Source organism: Capricornis sumatraensis, chromosome X (genome assembly GCF_032405125.1).
Source record: "Capricornis sumatraensis isolate serow.1 chromosome X, serow.2, whole genome shotgun sequence".
Lineage (NCBI taxonomy): Eukaryota > Metazoa > Chordata > Mammalia > Artiodactyla > Bovidae > Capricornis > Capricornis sumatraensis.
Genome location: NC_091092.1, coordinates 16,412,180 through 16,427,414, shown reverse-complemented (window position 1 = coordinate 16,427,414; position 15,235 = coordinate 16,412,180). Strand labels below are relative to the sequence as shown.

The 15,235-nt window shown below is 41.6% G+C and overlaps 2 protein-coding genes across 2 annotated transcripts; one reads left to right on the top strand and one right to left on the bottom strand.

The window, feature by feature from the left end:
• Nucleotides 1–528, bottom strand: LOC138071124 (histone H2B 1/2-like). Its single transcript, XM_068962543.1, has one exon. The coding sequence runs from the start codon at nt 526–528 to the stop codon at nt 1–3; it is 528 nt and encodes a 175-aa protein (XP_068818644.1).
• Nucleotides 529–14,327: 13,799 nt separating this feature from the next.
• On the top strand, nt 14,328–14,834 carry LOC138071123 (histone H2B-like). Its single transcript, XM_068962541.1, has one exon. It carries the CDS (start codon nt 14,328–14,330, stop codon nt 14,832–14,834), a length of 507 nt encoding a protein of 168 aa, XP_068818642.1.
• The last annotated feature ends 401 nt before the right edge of the window (nt 14,835–15,235 follow it).

The following is a 15,235-nucleotide window of genomic DNA, read 5'->3' as shown; positions in this document are numbered from 1 at the left end:
TCATCTGCGGGTGTTGTATCTGATGACCGACTTGGTGGCCTCGGACACTGCGTGCTTGCCGATCTCCCCAGGCAAGAGAAGACTCACGGCTGTCTGGATCTCCCCACTCGTGATGGTGCAGTGCTTGTTGGAGCGGGCCAGGCTCCCGGCCTCTTCAGCGATCTGCTCAAACATATCCTTCACGAACGAATCCATGAGGTTCATGGCCTCGTGAGAGAGACTCAGGCCGGTGTGCACTTGCCTCAGCACCCTGGGGAAATATGTGGCGAAGCTTGGAAAGTTGTCCAGATGGCGGCGACGGCGGCGGCGGCGGCGGCGGCCTTTAGCTGTCTTCTGTTTCGCCTTCTTTGGCTCAGCATCATAGGGCTCTGGTTCGGAGGGCTCGGTTTCCGAGGTCTCTGTCTCAGAGGGCTCCGTTTCTGAGGTCTCTGTTTCAGAGGACTCCGTTTCAGAGGGCTTTATTTTGGAGGTTCCGGCTTCGTTGGTGCCCAGGTCTTTCTCAGAGTTGTCAGAGGATGGCTGAGCCATGTCAGAGCCACCAGTCCCCACTACTCAGAAGAAAGGACATGCGGGAATTGAAGGCAGTTGGCGGAGTTTATAAGCCCTGCCCTCCCTGAAGTCACAAACACTGTCCATATCTGATTGGATAAAATGCAAGGCAGGAGGCCTGTTACTATGGCAGCCCATGTCACGTGACACTGGACGCTCCACGCCCAACTCCCACTGCCCCTCCCCCACGTTTAACCACACAGACAGTCAAACTCAGTGGTATCTTTAAACATTCCGTGACTTCCACCAGGAAAATCTTTGCACTCTGCCCCATGAAGGAGACAGCCAGTCATCTATTCACCTCAGCTGATTTGTGTCTATTGTTGATGCAAGAGAAGTTTCAAAGATGTCACCAAAGTCATCTAAGTTGAAAAATGTAATAATCAGTTAGAGCTTCCTGAAAGAGTCTGACTGATCTCCATAACTCAAGCTCTTTCAGACATCAGAATGACTCAGGTCACTTGGGGGACATTTTACTCCAACACAGAATCTTTTCCTTCTGATTGACCTACAGTGCCAGGAGCAGAAATTTCCTGACATCCTCAGCACAGTGCTCCTGAAAAGCATAGGAATTAGTTGACCAGCTATTATCTCTAAAACTTATCAAAGACAATGATCACTATGAAGAGAACGGCAAAATCCCATTTGCCAAATACAGAACACAAACAGAAATAGGAATACATACTAAAAATATTTAACATTTTGCAAATTTTAAACTGTTTTCTTAAACATTATTTAGGTCCCCCAAATACCAGACAATGTGGAATTGATTAATGATTTATAGTGATTATTGCTCAAAAACATGATCACTCTTATTGCTAGAAAGCCACCAGAGTGAGAGAAAAAGAATAAAAAGAGAGAAATAAAACACCTAGGAATAAATGTACCTAGGTGGTGGTGAAAGACCTGTACTTAGAAAGAATAAGACCCTGATCAAAGACATTGAAGACAATACAAACAGAGGGAAAGGTCTACCTTGTTTATGGACTGGAAGAATTGATATTCTTTAAAAAAAACCATGCTATCAAAGCCAATCCACATATTCAATGCAATTCCTATGAAAATACCAGGGCATTTTCCACAGAACTAACACAAACAATTTTAAATTTTGTATGGAAAGATGAAAGACCCTGAATCGCCAAAACAATCTTCAAGAAGAAGACCAGAACTGGAGGAATCGGGTTCCCTGATTTTGGACTAGAACAGAAAACTACAGTAATCCAATCAGTGTAGTACTGGCACAAAAATAGACACATGGATCCATAGAACAGGAGAGCTCAGAAATAAACCTATGGGCTTATGGTCAATTCAGTTCAGTTCAGTCTCCCAGTCATGTGTGACCCTTTTTGACCCCATGAACTACAGCACACCAGGCTTCCCTGTCCATCACCAACTCTCAGAGCTTACTCAAACTCATGTCCATCAAGTCGGTGATGCCATCCAACCATGTCATCCTCTGTCATTCCTTTCTTTCCCGCCTTCAATCTTTCCCAGCATCAGAGTCTTTTCCAAGGAGTCAGTCCTTCACATCATTTGACACAATATTGGAGTTTCAGCTTCAGCATCAGTCCTTCCAATGAATATTCAGGACTGATTTCCTTTAGGATTGACTGGTTGCATATCCTTGCAGTCCATGATCAATTAATCTACAATTTAAAAAGGCAAGAATGTACAAATGGAGAGAAGACAGTCTCTTCAATAAGTGGTGCTTGGATAATTGGATAGCTACATGCAATAAAGTAAAATTAGAACATTCTCTAGCAGCATATACAAAAATAAACTCAAAATGGACTGAAGACCTAAATATAATACATATGTTGTGTAGGAAGTCATTTTAAGATTCCATTAGATATTTTAATGAGCTGTGTTTCTTTCACATTTGTAAATTCAGACATTAAATGAACACATCAGTTATATTAAAAAAAAACCCACTGAAAATAACCACAGTTGGGTTTTGAGGGGATAACTGGGACCTCAAAAGTCTCTGACACACAGGAAATCTAGGATGCAGATGGGAAAAGCAGAGTTTGATGTTGAAGATTGGAAGGAGGAGTAACACTGGTAATTATTCACTTCAGTTGATGATTGAGGAAATAAGAGCACCTAGTGAGCAATCACCTTGCAATGTTGTGGATCACTGTGAAGGCAAAATAAGGGAAATGGCTTCACGGCTTAAATAACAATTGCCGGTCTCAACTCACGAATGATGGTGTTGATAGGATAGGCATACTCCATTCAGAAACCTTCTCAACATTACCGTTGTTTATGGATTCACATAAAAAGAGGACTCCGACACAGCATAGAAGTTAAGTGCAACAGAAAATTCAGGAAAAAAAAAAAAAACCAAAACCCATTTCACACTTCCTAGAATCACAAGTTTCTACCCTAACGTGTTCAGCTAATCTAATGTCATTCTTTTTCAACCCTCATTCTATTGTTTTTGAAGTGGAAAACCTTCATGATTTGCAACTTAACACCATAGGGATGGTGAGAGCATCCATTCAGTCAGAGAAGCTAAAAAAGTTCATGTTGACTCCATGTCAGCCAAGGAGGGACTCAACCTGGTAGGCACAGTCACTGAACCACTCTACAGTGAGGTTTTCCTGACTGAACCAATAACTGTCTTCCTGGGGTGTTCAGGTCTGGTGACAGCAGGTGACAGGTTTGATTATTTATCTACTCTGACAGTAGGGTAACAAGCACAATTATCTATAGTTGGTCTTATAAAACTAATCAAGGTCACTTATATATATTATCAGTGTTAGGAAATGGCTTGGTAGTAAAGAATCCACCGCAATGCAGGAGACCTAGGTTTAATCCCTGGGTCCAGAAGATTCCCTGGAGTAGGAAATGGAAACCCACTCCAGTATTCTTGACTGGAAAATTCCATGGACAGAGGAACCTGCTAGGTTACAATCCATGGAGTCACAAAGAGTCAAACACGACTGAGCGAGGAACACTTTCAACACTTTCTCAAGTATTCTAGAGCTCCTGTACAAAATGCTAGTGATTAGGTCACTTAAACAACATTCACTTGTCTCATACTTGTGGAGGTTCTAAGTCCAAATCAAGGTTTCATCTGAATTGATCTTATGCAAGGTGTGAGGCCTCTCCTTGGCCTGCAGATAACTGAAATCCCCGTATACCTGTCCACATTTTCTTTCCTCTGTGTATGTGTCTATGTCTGATTTTCCCTTATTATATGGATATGACTCATTTAAATTAAGACTTACTCTAATGAACATATTTGAACTTGTTTGCTTGGTAAATGCTCATCTCCAAATATGATCACATACGAATATGAGTGTTTATGGCATAGATACATTAATTTTAGAGGCACAAATTCAACCCATAGGAGATACGTATTTTGAACTAAACCTGGGAACATTTCCTGCCTCTTCCATCATGTTGATGTATGGCAAAACCAATACAGTATTGTAAAGTAAAATAAATAAATAAAAAGAGAGCACACTGGTGACCACTTATGAGAAACAAGGTGGCCCCACCACAGTCGTTTTCACAATTCCGTGAATGTTTAGTAATTGCATTTTAGTATTTTATTTCTTTTTCTCTCTGTGAGCGAGAAGATAGTGGGTCATTTTCAATTGTTACAAAGTGTTCTTCACACCTGCAGTTGTAATTATTTCGTATTGGGTAGGATATAAGAGGAGGAGGCAATGACAACCCACTCCAGTACTCTTGCCTGGGAAATCTCATGGATGGGGGAGCCTGGTAGGCTGCAGTCCATGGGGTCGCGAAGAGTTGGACACGACTGAGCGGCTTCACTTTCACTTTTCACTTTCATGCACTGGAGAAGGAAATGGCAACCCACTCCAGGATTCTTGCCTGGAGAATCCCAGGGACGGGGGAGCCTGGTGGGCTGCTGTCTATGGGGTCGCACAGAGTCGGACACGACTGAAGTGACTTAGCAGCAGCAGCAGCCAAACATTGACACAAAATTCTGATAATCCACGAAAGCATACATTTCCTGAGCCCTTCAGGAAAAGGACACAGCTCTACATGACAGAAAAAACAAAAGGCGTTCTTTAAAGTGGCAGAACCTCATGAGATAAGGAGAAAGAATTTAGGTCCTGTGGCAAGATACTAGAGAGATCCTCGCTGAGTAGTACAGGTATGAAGTGGACAGTGCCTTTTCAAGAATGGGCAATGAAGGTCTGTATCTTTTGGTCCAATATAGAAGAATTGTGATGGGCTGTTATACCTCCAGGGCTCTCTTTGGTCACTGCACTAAATATTTAGGAAATGTGAGTCCAATTATCAAGAATAGTATTTAGCATTGGGTGGAAAATTAGAGAAATCTCATGAGAGAACTTTTAGAAAAGAATATGATTCCAAAGGAGAGCAGGAAATTCTTCCACCCAAGCAATGGCAAGAAAATATCTCTAGGTGGGACCTTGAGATGATTGTAGACAAGCTGAATATAATTTTGGAAATGAAAAGCTCATTTCAGAGCCATTGCATTTTTGAAAAGAGAACTATGGACCCATAGGAAAAAGACATTATTTCACAGATAACTTCATTTCTATTGTGCTCATTGTTGCTGCTTTCAATATCCCAGTGTTTACCCATATGACATACAAATGTTTTTCCAGTCAGTTCTTATAGATTGTTATTATGTGAGAATTCCTGTCAGCAAACCTAACCCACTAGCATATTTTTACTGGTCTAGGTGTGTTTCACATTTAGTGAATCCAATAATCAAATACAGGCGTTAGGAAACCAGTTGTACAACCGCATCATGTAGTCCATGAAGACAGAAGTGCATGGGTGACTGACACTTGCCACCTAGGAAGGAGGGAGAGAAATGAGGTTCACTGCTGAAGACCAAGAGGGGAAATGAGCATATGTAACTGTTCACTTCACAGGGTGATTGAAGAAAACAGGCACCTAAAGAATAATCACGACCTAGTGGTGTTGGCTGCTGCAAACACAAATTAGCACAAGGGCTTTACTGCTTAAATAACAAACTAGAAGTCTCAACCCCAGGGAAATAGTTCAAATGTTTTTTCAACATCATCTGTATGATAGAATTTATTGTAAAACATAAACGAGAGCTGAAATTCGTTCAGTTCAAAATATTGCAGAAATAACTGCAGTATTCCTCTATACAGAGGCATTGTGAGATTCATCGATCTTTGAGAAGTGAAGATAAGCAGAAGTCATAGAGCATGGTAGGGCTGATGCTTGAGCAGGTATTTTGTCATGCACCTGAGGGAAATTTATTTTAAGTAGGAGTAACATGCAAGGTTACTGTGCTTGTGGAAGTCAATCGATTGGCTTATGTAATATATCCGTGTAATATAACTGTCTGAAAACTCGAGTCCTTTACCATACTCTGGTAGGTGAAGAGCATTACCCAGAGCCACATAGCTACTGAATTAGAACTGACACCAGGATCCAGGTGATTTCCTGAATCTCACTTCAGTGTCTGATCCAGTATTATGCATGGTTTTGCCTTTGAGTGATTCTATCAGAGGATTACAGAAACCATGCTTCTCTTGATGAGCCTGCTTCATAGGAAATATCTCGATATAAAAGCATAACCTCCAATGATCTCATATAATCCTCTGGAAAATAATTCAAGTGAAAAACATATAATAAAGTGTTTCCCTTAACCAAACTCCAACATCATACAAGGACAGTTTTTTATGCTTTTCCCTCTCCCTAATTTTTTTCCTCAAAACTGCCCCATTTATGACTCTGTGGCTATGCACGTTCCACAATCGAGGAGGCGAATTACAAATAAATGTCAGATATTAGAGGACCCAAAAAGAAGAAGGCCATGAGGTATATGAGAAAACTCTGTATTCCTAAATCAGAAAAGTTAGTTATTCAGGCCAGGTCTGTTGTGTTCCTTTCACCAAGAAATCTGTACTTACATTCTCCTTGCTGTCTATCTGCGTGTTTCTTTGTCTATATAAATGGTTACGATGTCTATAATGGTTAGAAATTTCAGTCCACTTTGGTGTGAAAGCTGTGGCATGCAGTATAAGATTCCACTAAAGAGTAGGTGTCCCTCTCCTAGTAGTAAGTAAATAGTAAGCCAATCCAAGGAAATCATCATATTACAGTGAACACTTATTTCTATAGCCTTACCCTGTGTATGGCACACAAAAATATTGCAAGAAGCTTGACTTTAATTTCCGTGGCTATTAGATTCAGGAATATTGCTTGTCCCTGAGTACTCCTTCCAATAAGAAGTCTTGTCTGTTTCCCCCTCCTCTTGAGCTGATGAAGCTTTTGATTACTTTGAGCAATGAATAAATAAAACTGGTGGAAATTGTATTAGGCCATTTACCAGCCTAAGGTTTAAGAAGGAATGTCCTTCTGCCTTGCTGTTTGAGGACATAGAGCTACCATGGAAAGGGTTAGTCTGTCCTGCTAGACCTCCCCACAAGAAAAGAGGCCCCTTTCAGCACCAGATATGTGTGTGAAGGTTGCCTGGAACTTTGCAATGTAGCTTAGGTATCAGGTGATTATCACTGAGTGGTCTTAGGATGGTTCATATTTTTAACAGATATTTATATTTCACATTTGGAAATTGTGTTAGAAAATTTTTAAATGTTCCCATTATAAATTGTAATATGCAAAGTTATGCTAAAGAGTATTTTAAATACTCAGATGTGCTTGAAAAGTGGCTCAAATCAATAGACAGCTGACACACACACATAATTCTAACTGATTAATTGACTATACCCATAGTGCAAAACTGGACTTTCTTTCTCATAACTAAGAAAGGACCAAAGAAAATTCTAATTTTTGTCTTTAGCTATGGGTGGGGAATAAAATGTTGATAAAGCATTTGTAACCAAAAGAGTGCCCCAATGTAGCTTTGGTATTCTAATTAATACTGTCAGCATGGCCCAAGTAATTTCTGTTTGCAAACGTATGGCAAATGCAAATCTAATTGCATCTAGAGGAGCTTAACCCTAATTGAGGCTTCTACAAGTATTCCTACAATTAATGCCCCCTCTCCGAGCAAATACTGCTTCCCCCTCCAAAATGACAGCATCAGCATAAACTATAAACCAAGATGGAAACCTGCAAAGACTAATAATCAGATACGAAGTACAAGAAATATACCTAACATATTTAAATAGATGATAAGATGCATAAGACATGAGTAATAAATAACTAATTATCAGAAGACAAATAAGCTTTCTAGTACTGAGCATCATAACAGAAGGGTAAAGAAATTTTAAACAGCTGAGACAAAAATGGAGAGAGAATATATGATCTAGAAGATAGATGAAAGGAATACTACAAAATACTTCATAAAAAGAATCAAAGAATTAAATGGAGGTCAAGAAACCTAAGAAATGGACTAAGAAAATACATCTCCTCGGCCTACCAGATGTGACAAACATTTCTTAGGAGTTCCTTTACCACAGTCGTTTCGTCAAAAGTTTTCACTTTCATCGCAGGTTCAAAGGATTTGTTAACAAAATGAGCTACTCATTATACAGAAGTAAACAATACAAGTGTTATTAGAGAATTATCTAACTTACTTGCAATCTACTAACATTAAAAAAAGAAGAGAAATAGAGCAGAGGATACATCACCAATCTGGATTTCGAACAGCATTCAGACTTAAACAGCTCTGGGAAGTCACGTGACACAGCACATCTGGAGCCCCAATTGGGAAAAGGTCCCAGGCAGCCCGTCCACTCCATGGGTGAGACTTCAAAGACTGCAGTTCCGGGTTCCCTGCTTATAATCCCAGGCCACAGACTGATTATCATCTTCAATCTGTAAGCAAAACTGCAGCTGTGGTACGATGTTAATTTTTTCCAATGCTGTTTGCTTTGTTCTGCAAATCTTGGAAAGTTGCTAAATCCTGGAATGGTTGGCCAGACCTCCTCCAGGCACTTAACAAACTGCAAGATCCACTTCCTATCTATCAATTGTGTTTCTCTTCCACACTCACAGTAGATGTGGCTGACAGCCACAGCAGTAGTCAGGGCAGTGTCCAGGTTGGTCAGAAGCAAAGTCAGAGGCCTATTGTGCTGTCTCTGAAGCCTAAACAAGAGTATTTATTTAATTTCCCCAGGAGAAATATCAATAACCTCAGATATGCAGATGACACCACCCTTATGGCAGAAAGTGAAGAGGAACTCAAAAGCCTCTTGATGAAAGTGAAAGTGCAGAGTGAAAAAAATTAGCTTAAAGCTCAACATTCAGAAAACGAGGATCATGGCTTCAAGTCCCATCACTTCATGGGAAATACATAGGGAAACAGTGGAAACAGTGTCAGACCTAATTTTTCTGGGCTCCAAGATTACTACAGATGGTGACTGCAGCCATGAAATTAAAAGACACTTACCCCTTGGAAGAAAAGTTATGACCAAACTAGATAGCATATTCAAAAGCAGAGACATTACTTTGGCAACAAACGTCCGTCTAGTCAGGCTATGGTTTTTCCAGTAGTCATGTATGGATGTGAGAGTTGGACTGTGAAGAAAGCTGAGCGCCGAAGAATTGATGCTTTTGAACTGTGGTGTTGGAGAAAACTCTTGAGAGTCCCTTGGGCTGCAAGGAGATCCAAAGAGTCCATTCTGAAGGAGATCAGCCCTGGGATTTCTTTGGAGGGAATGATGCTAAAGCTGAAACTCCAGTACTCTGGCCACCTCATGAGAAGAGTTGACTCACTGGAAAAGACTCTGATGCTGGGAGCGATTAGGAGCAGGAGGAGAAGGGGACGATAGAGGATGAGAAGGCTGGATGGCATCACTGACTCGATGGATGCGAATCTGAGTGAACTCTGGGGGTGGGTGATGGACAGGGAGGCCTGGCGTGCTGTGATTCTTGGGGTCGCAAAGAGTTGGACATGACTGAGCGACTGAACTGAACTGAACAGATGTATTAGGGAAAGGAATTCAACCCATAGAAGACAAGAATTTTGAGTTTAGGTGGGCATAGCTGTTGAATTTTCCATTGCATTGAAACCAATTTTTTTTCACAGATAAATGCTGATATGACATTTACTAGGTGGTATAGTCGCAATTTTTAATTCTTCAAGCATATAAATGTAGAATATTGAGGGAAAGTCTTACTTATATAGAAGTTTTTGATGAATGAGGTTATCCAAATCTTTGTGCAATTTGGAAAATATTGAATTTTTGATAATCACAAGTCATTTATCGATGGATGCATTATAAATTATGTCAGAACTTAGTGCATTAAGGGAGCGATTATTTATGATTTCTTATATATCTATGACTGTTTCTGCTGATGTGCTAGTAAGTGTAAGATTTTTGTAGCTCCCTCTGTTTTTCATGGTCCCTTGTACAACTTATATAACATTGCTTCATAATTAATAGTATATAAGACACTTCTCTGCATTCTAAAATGGATGCTTGATAATAAGTAACGGTGTGTACATACTCATATCATATTAATAATAATACAGAGAACATTGGTGAGCACTTAAGGGAAAATAAAGTCACACCACTCATGTAAATTCCTCAACTATTTCAATAGTGAATAATTTTATTCACTTTATAAAAGTTTCTGATTTCCCCCTCTATTTGAAGAGAGAAGTTACTGTTTCATTTCAGTCCTTATAAATTCGTTATGGTTTTTTAAAATTAATACATTTATTTTACTTAAAAAAAGTTTATTTATTTAATTGGAGGCTAATTACTTGACAATATTGTAGTGGTTTTTGCCATACATTGACATGAATCAGCCATGGGTGTACATGTGTTCCCCATCCTGAACCCCCTTCCCACTTCCCTCCCCGTCCCATCCCTCTGGGTCATCCCAGTGCACCAGCCCTGAGCACCCTGTCTCATGCATCGAACCTGGGCTGGTGATCTGTTTCACATATGATACTATACATGATTCAATGCTAGTCTCTCAGATCATCCCACCCTCGCCTTCTCCCACAGAGTCCAAAAGACTGTTCTATACATCTGTGTCTCTTTTGCTGTCTCACATATAGGGTCATCGTTACCATCTTTCTAAATCCCATGTATATGCGTTAGTATACTGTATTGGTATTTTTCATTCTGACTTACTTCACTCTGTATAAAAGGGTCCAGTTTCATCCACCTCATTAGAACTGAGTCAAATGCATTCTTTACAATGGGTGAGTAACTGTGTATATGTACCACAGCTTTCTTATCCATTCATCTGCCAGTGGACATCTAGGTTGTTTCCATGTCCTGGCTATTGTAAACAGTGCTGCGATGAACACTGGGGTACACGTGTCTCTTTCAATTCTGGCTTCCTTGGTGTGTATGCCCAGCAGTGGGATTGCTGGTCATACGGCAATTCTGTTTCCAGGTTTTAAAGAACCTCCACACTGTTCTCCATAGTGGCTGTACTAGTTTGCATTCCCACCAACAGTGTAAGAGGGCTCCCTTTTCTCCACACCCTCTCCAGCATTTATTGCTTGTAGACTTTTGGATAGCAGTCATTCTGACTGGCGTGAAATGAGGACCTCGATTCTTTTTCTTTATCTCATGAGGTTCTGCCAGTTTAAAGAAAATCTTTTGTTTTTTTTTTTTCTGTCCTGTAGAGCCATGTCCCTTTCCTGAAGGGCTCAGGAAAAGTTTGATTTTGTGAATTATCAGGATTTTATCTCAGTGTTTGGCTGAGAGTGGTGTACTTTTCAGGCTCTTATATCCTACACAGTAGGAAATAATTACAAACGTAGGTGTAAAGAATACTTTGTACCAATTGCGAATGACAGACGATCTTCTCCCTCACAGAGGGAAGAAGAGATAAAATACTAAAATGGCATTACTGAACATTCACAGAATTGTGAAAATGACTGTGGTGGGCCCACCTTGTTTCTCATAAGTGGTGACCAGTGTTCTTTTAATAAGATGGAAGAGGAAGGAGATATGCCCACAATTAGTTCAAAATATGAATCTCTTATGGGTTGATTTTGTGCCTCTAAACTTAATGTATCTGTGCCATAAACACTCATACTCATATGTGATGATATTTGTAGATAGAGTATTTACCAAGTAATCAAGTTAAAATATGTTCATTAGAATAGGTCTTAATCCAAATGAGCTATATCCATATAAAAAGGGAAAGTCTCTAGATGAAAGTGAAAGAGGAGAGAGAAAATGTTGGCTTAAAGCTCAACATTCAGGAAACTAAGATCATGGCATCCAGTCCCATGACTTAATGGGAAATAGATGGGGAAACAGTGGAAAGAGTGGCTGACTTTACTTTTCTGGGCTCCAAAATCACTGCAGATGGTGACTGCAGCCATGAAATTAAAAGACGCTTGCTCCTTGGAAGGAAAGTTATGACCAACCTAGATAGCATATTCCAAAGCAGAGACATTACTTTGCCAACTAAGGTCCGTCTAGTCAAAGCTATGGTTTTTCCAGTGGTCATGTATGGATGTGAGAGTTGGAGTATAAAGAAAGCTGAGCACCGAAGAATTGATGCTTTTGAACTGTGGTGTTGGAGAAGACCCTTGAGAGTCTCTTGGACTGCAAGGAGATCCAACCAGTCCATCCTAAAGGAGATCAGTCCTGGGTGTTCATTGGAGGGACTGATGTTGAAGCTGAAACTCCAATACTTTGGCCACCTGATGCGGAGAGCTGACTCATTGGAAAAGACCCTGGTGTTGGGAAAGATTAAGGGTGGGAGGAGAAAAGGACGACAGAGGATGAGATGGTTGGATGGCATCACCGACACAATGGACATGTGTTTGGATGGACTCCAGGAGTTGATGATGGACAGGGAGGCCTCTAGTGCTGCGTTTCATGGGGTCCCAAAGAGTCGGATATGACTGAGCAACTGAAATGAACTGAACTGAACTGGAAAAGGGAAAATCAGACATAGATACATACATATAGGGAAGAAAATGTGGGGAGATATAGGGAGATTTCAGCTATTTACAAGCCAAGGAAAGTGGCCAGGAATGGAGGCCCCTTATGCATTCACACCTTGTGAAAGATCCAACGCCGTTGAAATTTTGATTTGGACTTAGAGCCTCCACAAGTATGAGACAATAAATGAATGTGTTTAATTGACCTAATCACTAGCATTTTGTACACGAGTTCTCAGTTCAGTCGCTCAGTCGTGTCCGACTCTTTGCGACCCCATGAATGGCAGCATGCCAGGGCTCCCTGTCCATCACCAACTCCCGGAGTTCACTCAGACTCAGTCCATTGAGTCAGTGATGCCATCCAGCCATCTCATCCTCTGTTGTCCCCTTCTCCTCCTGCCCCCAATCCCTCCCAACATCAGAGTCTCTTCCAATGAGTCAACTCTTCTCATGAGGGGGCCAAAGTACTGGAGTTTCAGCTTTAGCATCATTCCTTCCAAAGAAATCCCAGGGCTGATCTCCTTCAGAATGGACTGGTTGGATCTCCTTGCAGTCCAAGGGACTCTCAAGAGTCTTCTCCAACACCACAGTTCAAACGCATCAATTCTTCAGCGCTAAGCCTTCTTCACAGTCCACTTCTAACATCGATACATGACTACTGGAAAAACCATAGCCTTAACTAGATGGACCTTAGTTGGCAAAGTAATGTCTCTGCTGTGGAATATGCTATCTAGGTTGGTCCTAACTTTCCTTCCAAGGAGTAAGCATCTTTTAATTTCATGGCTGCTGTCACCATCTGCAGTGATTTTGGGGCCCCCCAAAATAAAGTCTGACACTGTTTCCACTGTTTCCCCATCTGTTTCCCATGAAGTGATGGGATCGGATGCCATGATCTTCATTTTCTGAATGTTGAGCTTTAAGCCAACTTTTTCACTCTCCTCTTTCACGTTCCTCAAGAGGCTTTTTAGTTCCTCTTCACTTTCTTTTTCGGTATGTTTATTTCTAGGTGTTTTATTTCTCTCTCTTTTTATGTGTTTTAACTCACCCTAGTGGCTTTTCAGCAATAAAAGTGATCATTTTTTGAGAAATAACCACTATAAATCATTAATCAATTCCAGTACGTGTGGTATTTGGGGGACCTAAATAAGGTTTAAGACAAGAATGTATAATTTGCAAAATGTTACATATTTTTAGTGTGTATGTGTAAGTATTCCTATTTCTGTTTGTGTTCTGTATTTGGAGAATGGGATTCTGTCATTCTCTTCATACTGATCACTGGTTTTGATAAATTCTGGAGATAATAGCTGTTCATTTCATTCCTATGCTTTTCAGGAGCACTCTGCTGGGGAAGCCAGGACATTCTGCTCATGCCACTGTAGGTCAGCCAGGAGAAGATTCTGTGCTGGAGTAAAATGTCCACCAAGTGACCTGAGTCACTCTGATGCCTGAAAGAGCTGGAGCTGTGGAAGACTGTCATACTCTCTCAGGAAGCTTTAACTGATGATTTCATTTTCCAACTTAGGTGGCTTTCACTGAGTTTGGCTGAAAGTGAAAGTGAAGTCGCTCAGTCATGTCCGACTCTTTGCGACCCCATGGACACCAGGCTCCTCTGTCCATGGGATTTTCTAGGCAACGGTACTGGAGTGGGTTGCCATTTCCTTCTCCATGAGATCTTCCCGACCCAGGGATCCAACCCAGGTATCCCGCATTGTAGACAGACACTTTACCATCAGAGCCACCAGGGGGAGTTGTGCTGACTGGGGGTTAAACATGGGGGAGGGGCAGGGCAGGAGTGGGGAGGTGGGACGTCCGGTGTCACGTGACATGAGCTGCCATAGTAACAGGCCCCCCTGCCTTGCATCCAATCAGATATGGACAGTGTCTGTGACGTCAGGGAAAGCCGGGCCTATAAATTCGGCCAACGGCCTTCAACGGCCTCACTGTTCTTCTGGGCTTCGCTATGGAGAATGGTGGCGCTGCCGTGTGGGAACCATCCTCTGACGGCCATGAGGAAGACGTGATCACCATAGAAACCAGCACCTCCGAAACTGAGCCCTCTGAACCGGAGATGGCGAAAGCAGAGACCTCCAAACCAGAGCCGTATGATGCTGAACCAAAAAAGGCAAAGCAGAAGACAGCTAAGGGCCGCCGTTGCCGTTGCCGTCGCCGCCGCTGCCGTCAGGGCAATTTCTCCAGCTTTGCTACCTATTTCCCTAGGGTGCTGAAGCAAGTACATACAGGCCTGAGTCTTTCCCGTGATTCCGTGAACATCCTGGATTCGTTTGTGAAAGATATGTTCGAGCGGATTGCCGAAGAGGCCGGGCGCCTGGCCCACAGCAACAAGCGCTGCACCATCATGACCGAAGACATCGAGACCGCTGTGCGTCTTCTGTTGCCTGGGGAGCTCGGCAAGTATGCCACGTCCGAGGGCACCAAGTCGGTCATCAGATACCACCTCTCCAGATGAACTGCCTCAGGACTGTCTGACCATTGCAAACCAGACTTAAGGGTTCTCCCCTTAGGCCCTACATTTAATCTTTAAAACATTTCTACCCCAAAGAAAACATTAAAAACCTCATTAACTTTGCTTCAATATGTGTCGGTTGTGTCATTTGTTCGACGGAAAATCGTGTCCTTTTTTCTTAACATGTTGCAACTCGTCACTTTCCTAAGTGGTTATTTCTATTCGTGCTTTCTCAGTGATTTTAGGGATCTTTATGGTCAAAATTCTTTCCCTAAAAGTTTCATTGGCCGTTTCCATTTTCATTCTCCCATCTATATTTAGGTATCATCCAGAGATTTTTATATGAGTATAGCAACCGATAAAAACCAGTGTGTTCTTCCCGGGTGGCTCAGCACTAACGAATC

What these genes read in the sequence shown, in the direction of transcription:
- LOC138071124 (XM_068962543.1), bottom strand. Translation starts at nt 528, where the DNA reads ATGGCTCAGCCATCCTCTGACAACTCTGAGAAAGACCTGGGCACCAAC.
- LOC138071123 (XM_068962541.1), top strand. Translation starts at nt 14,328, where the DNA reads ATGGAGAATGGTGGCGCTGCCGTGTGGGAACCATCCTCTGACGGCCAT.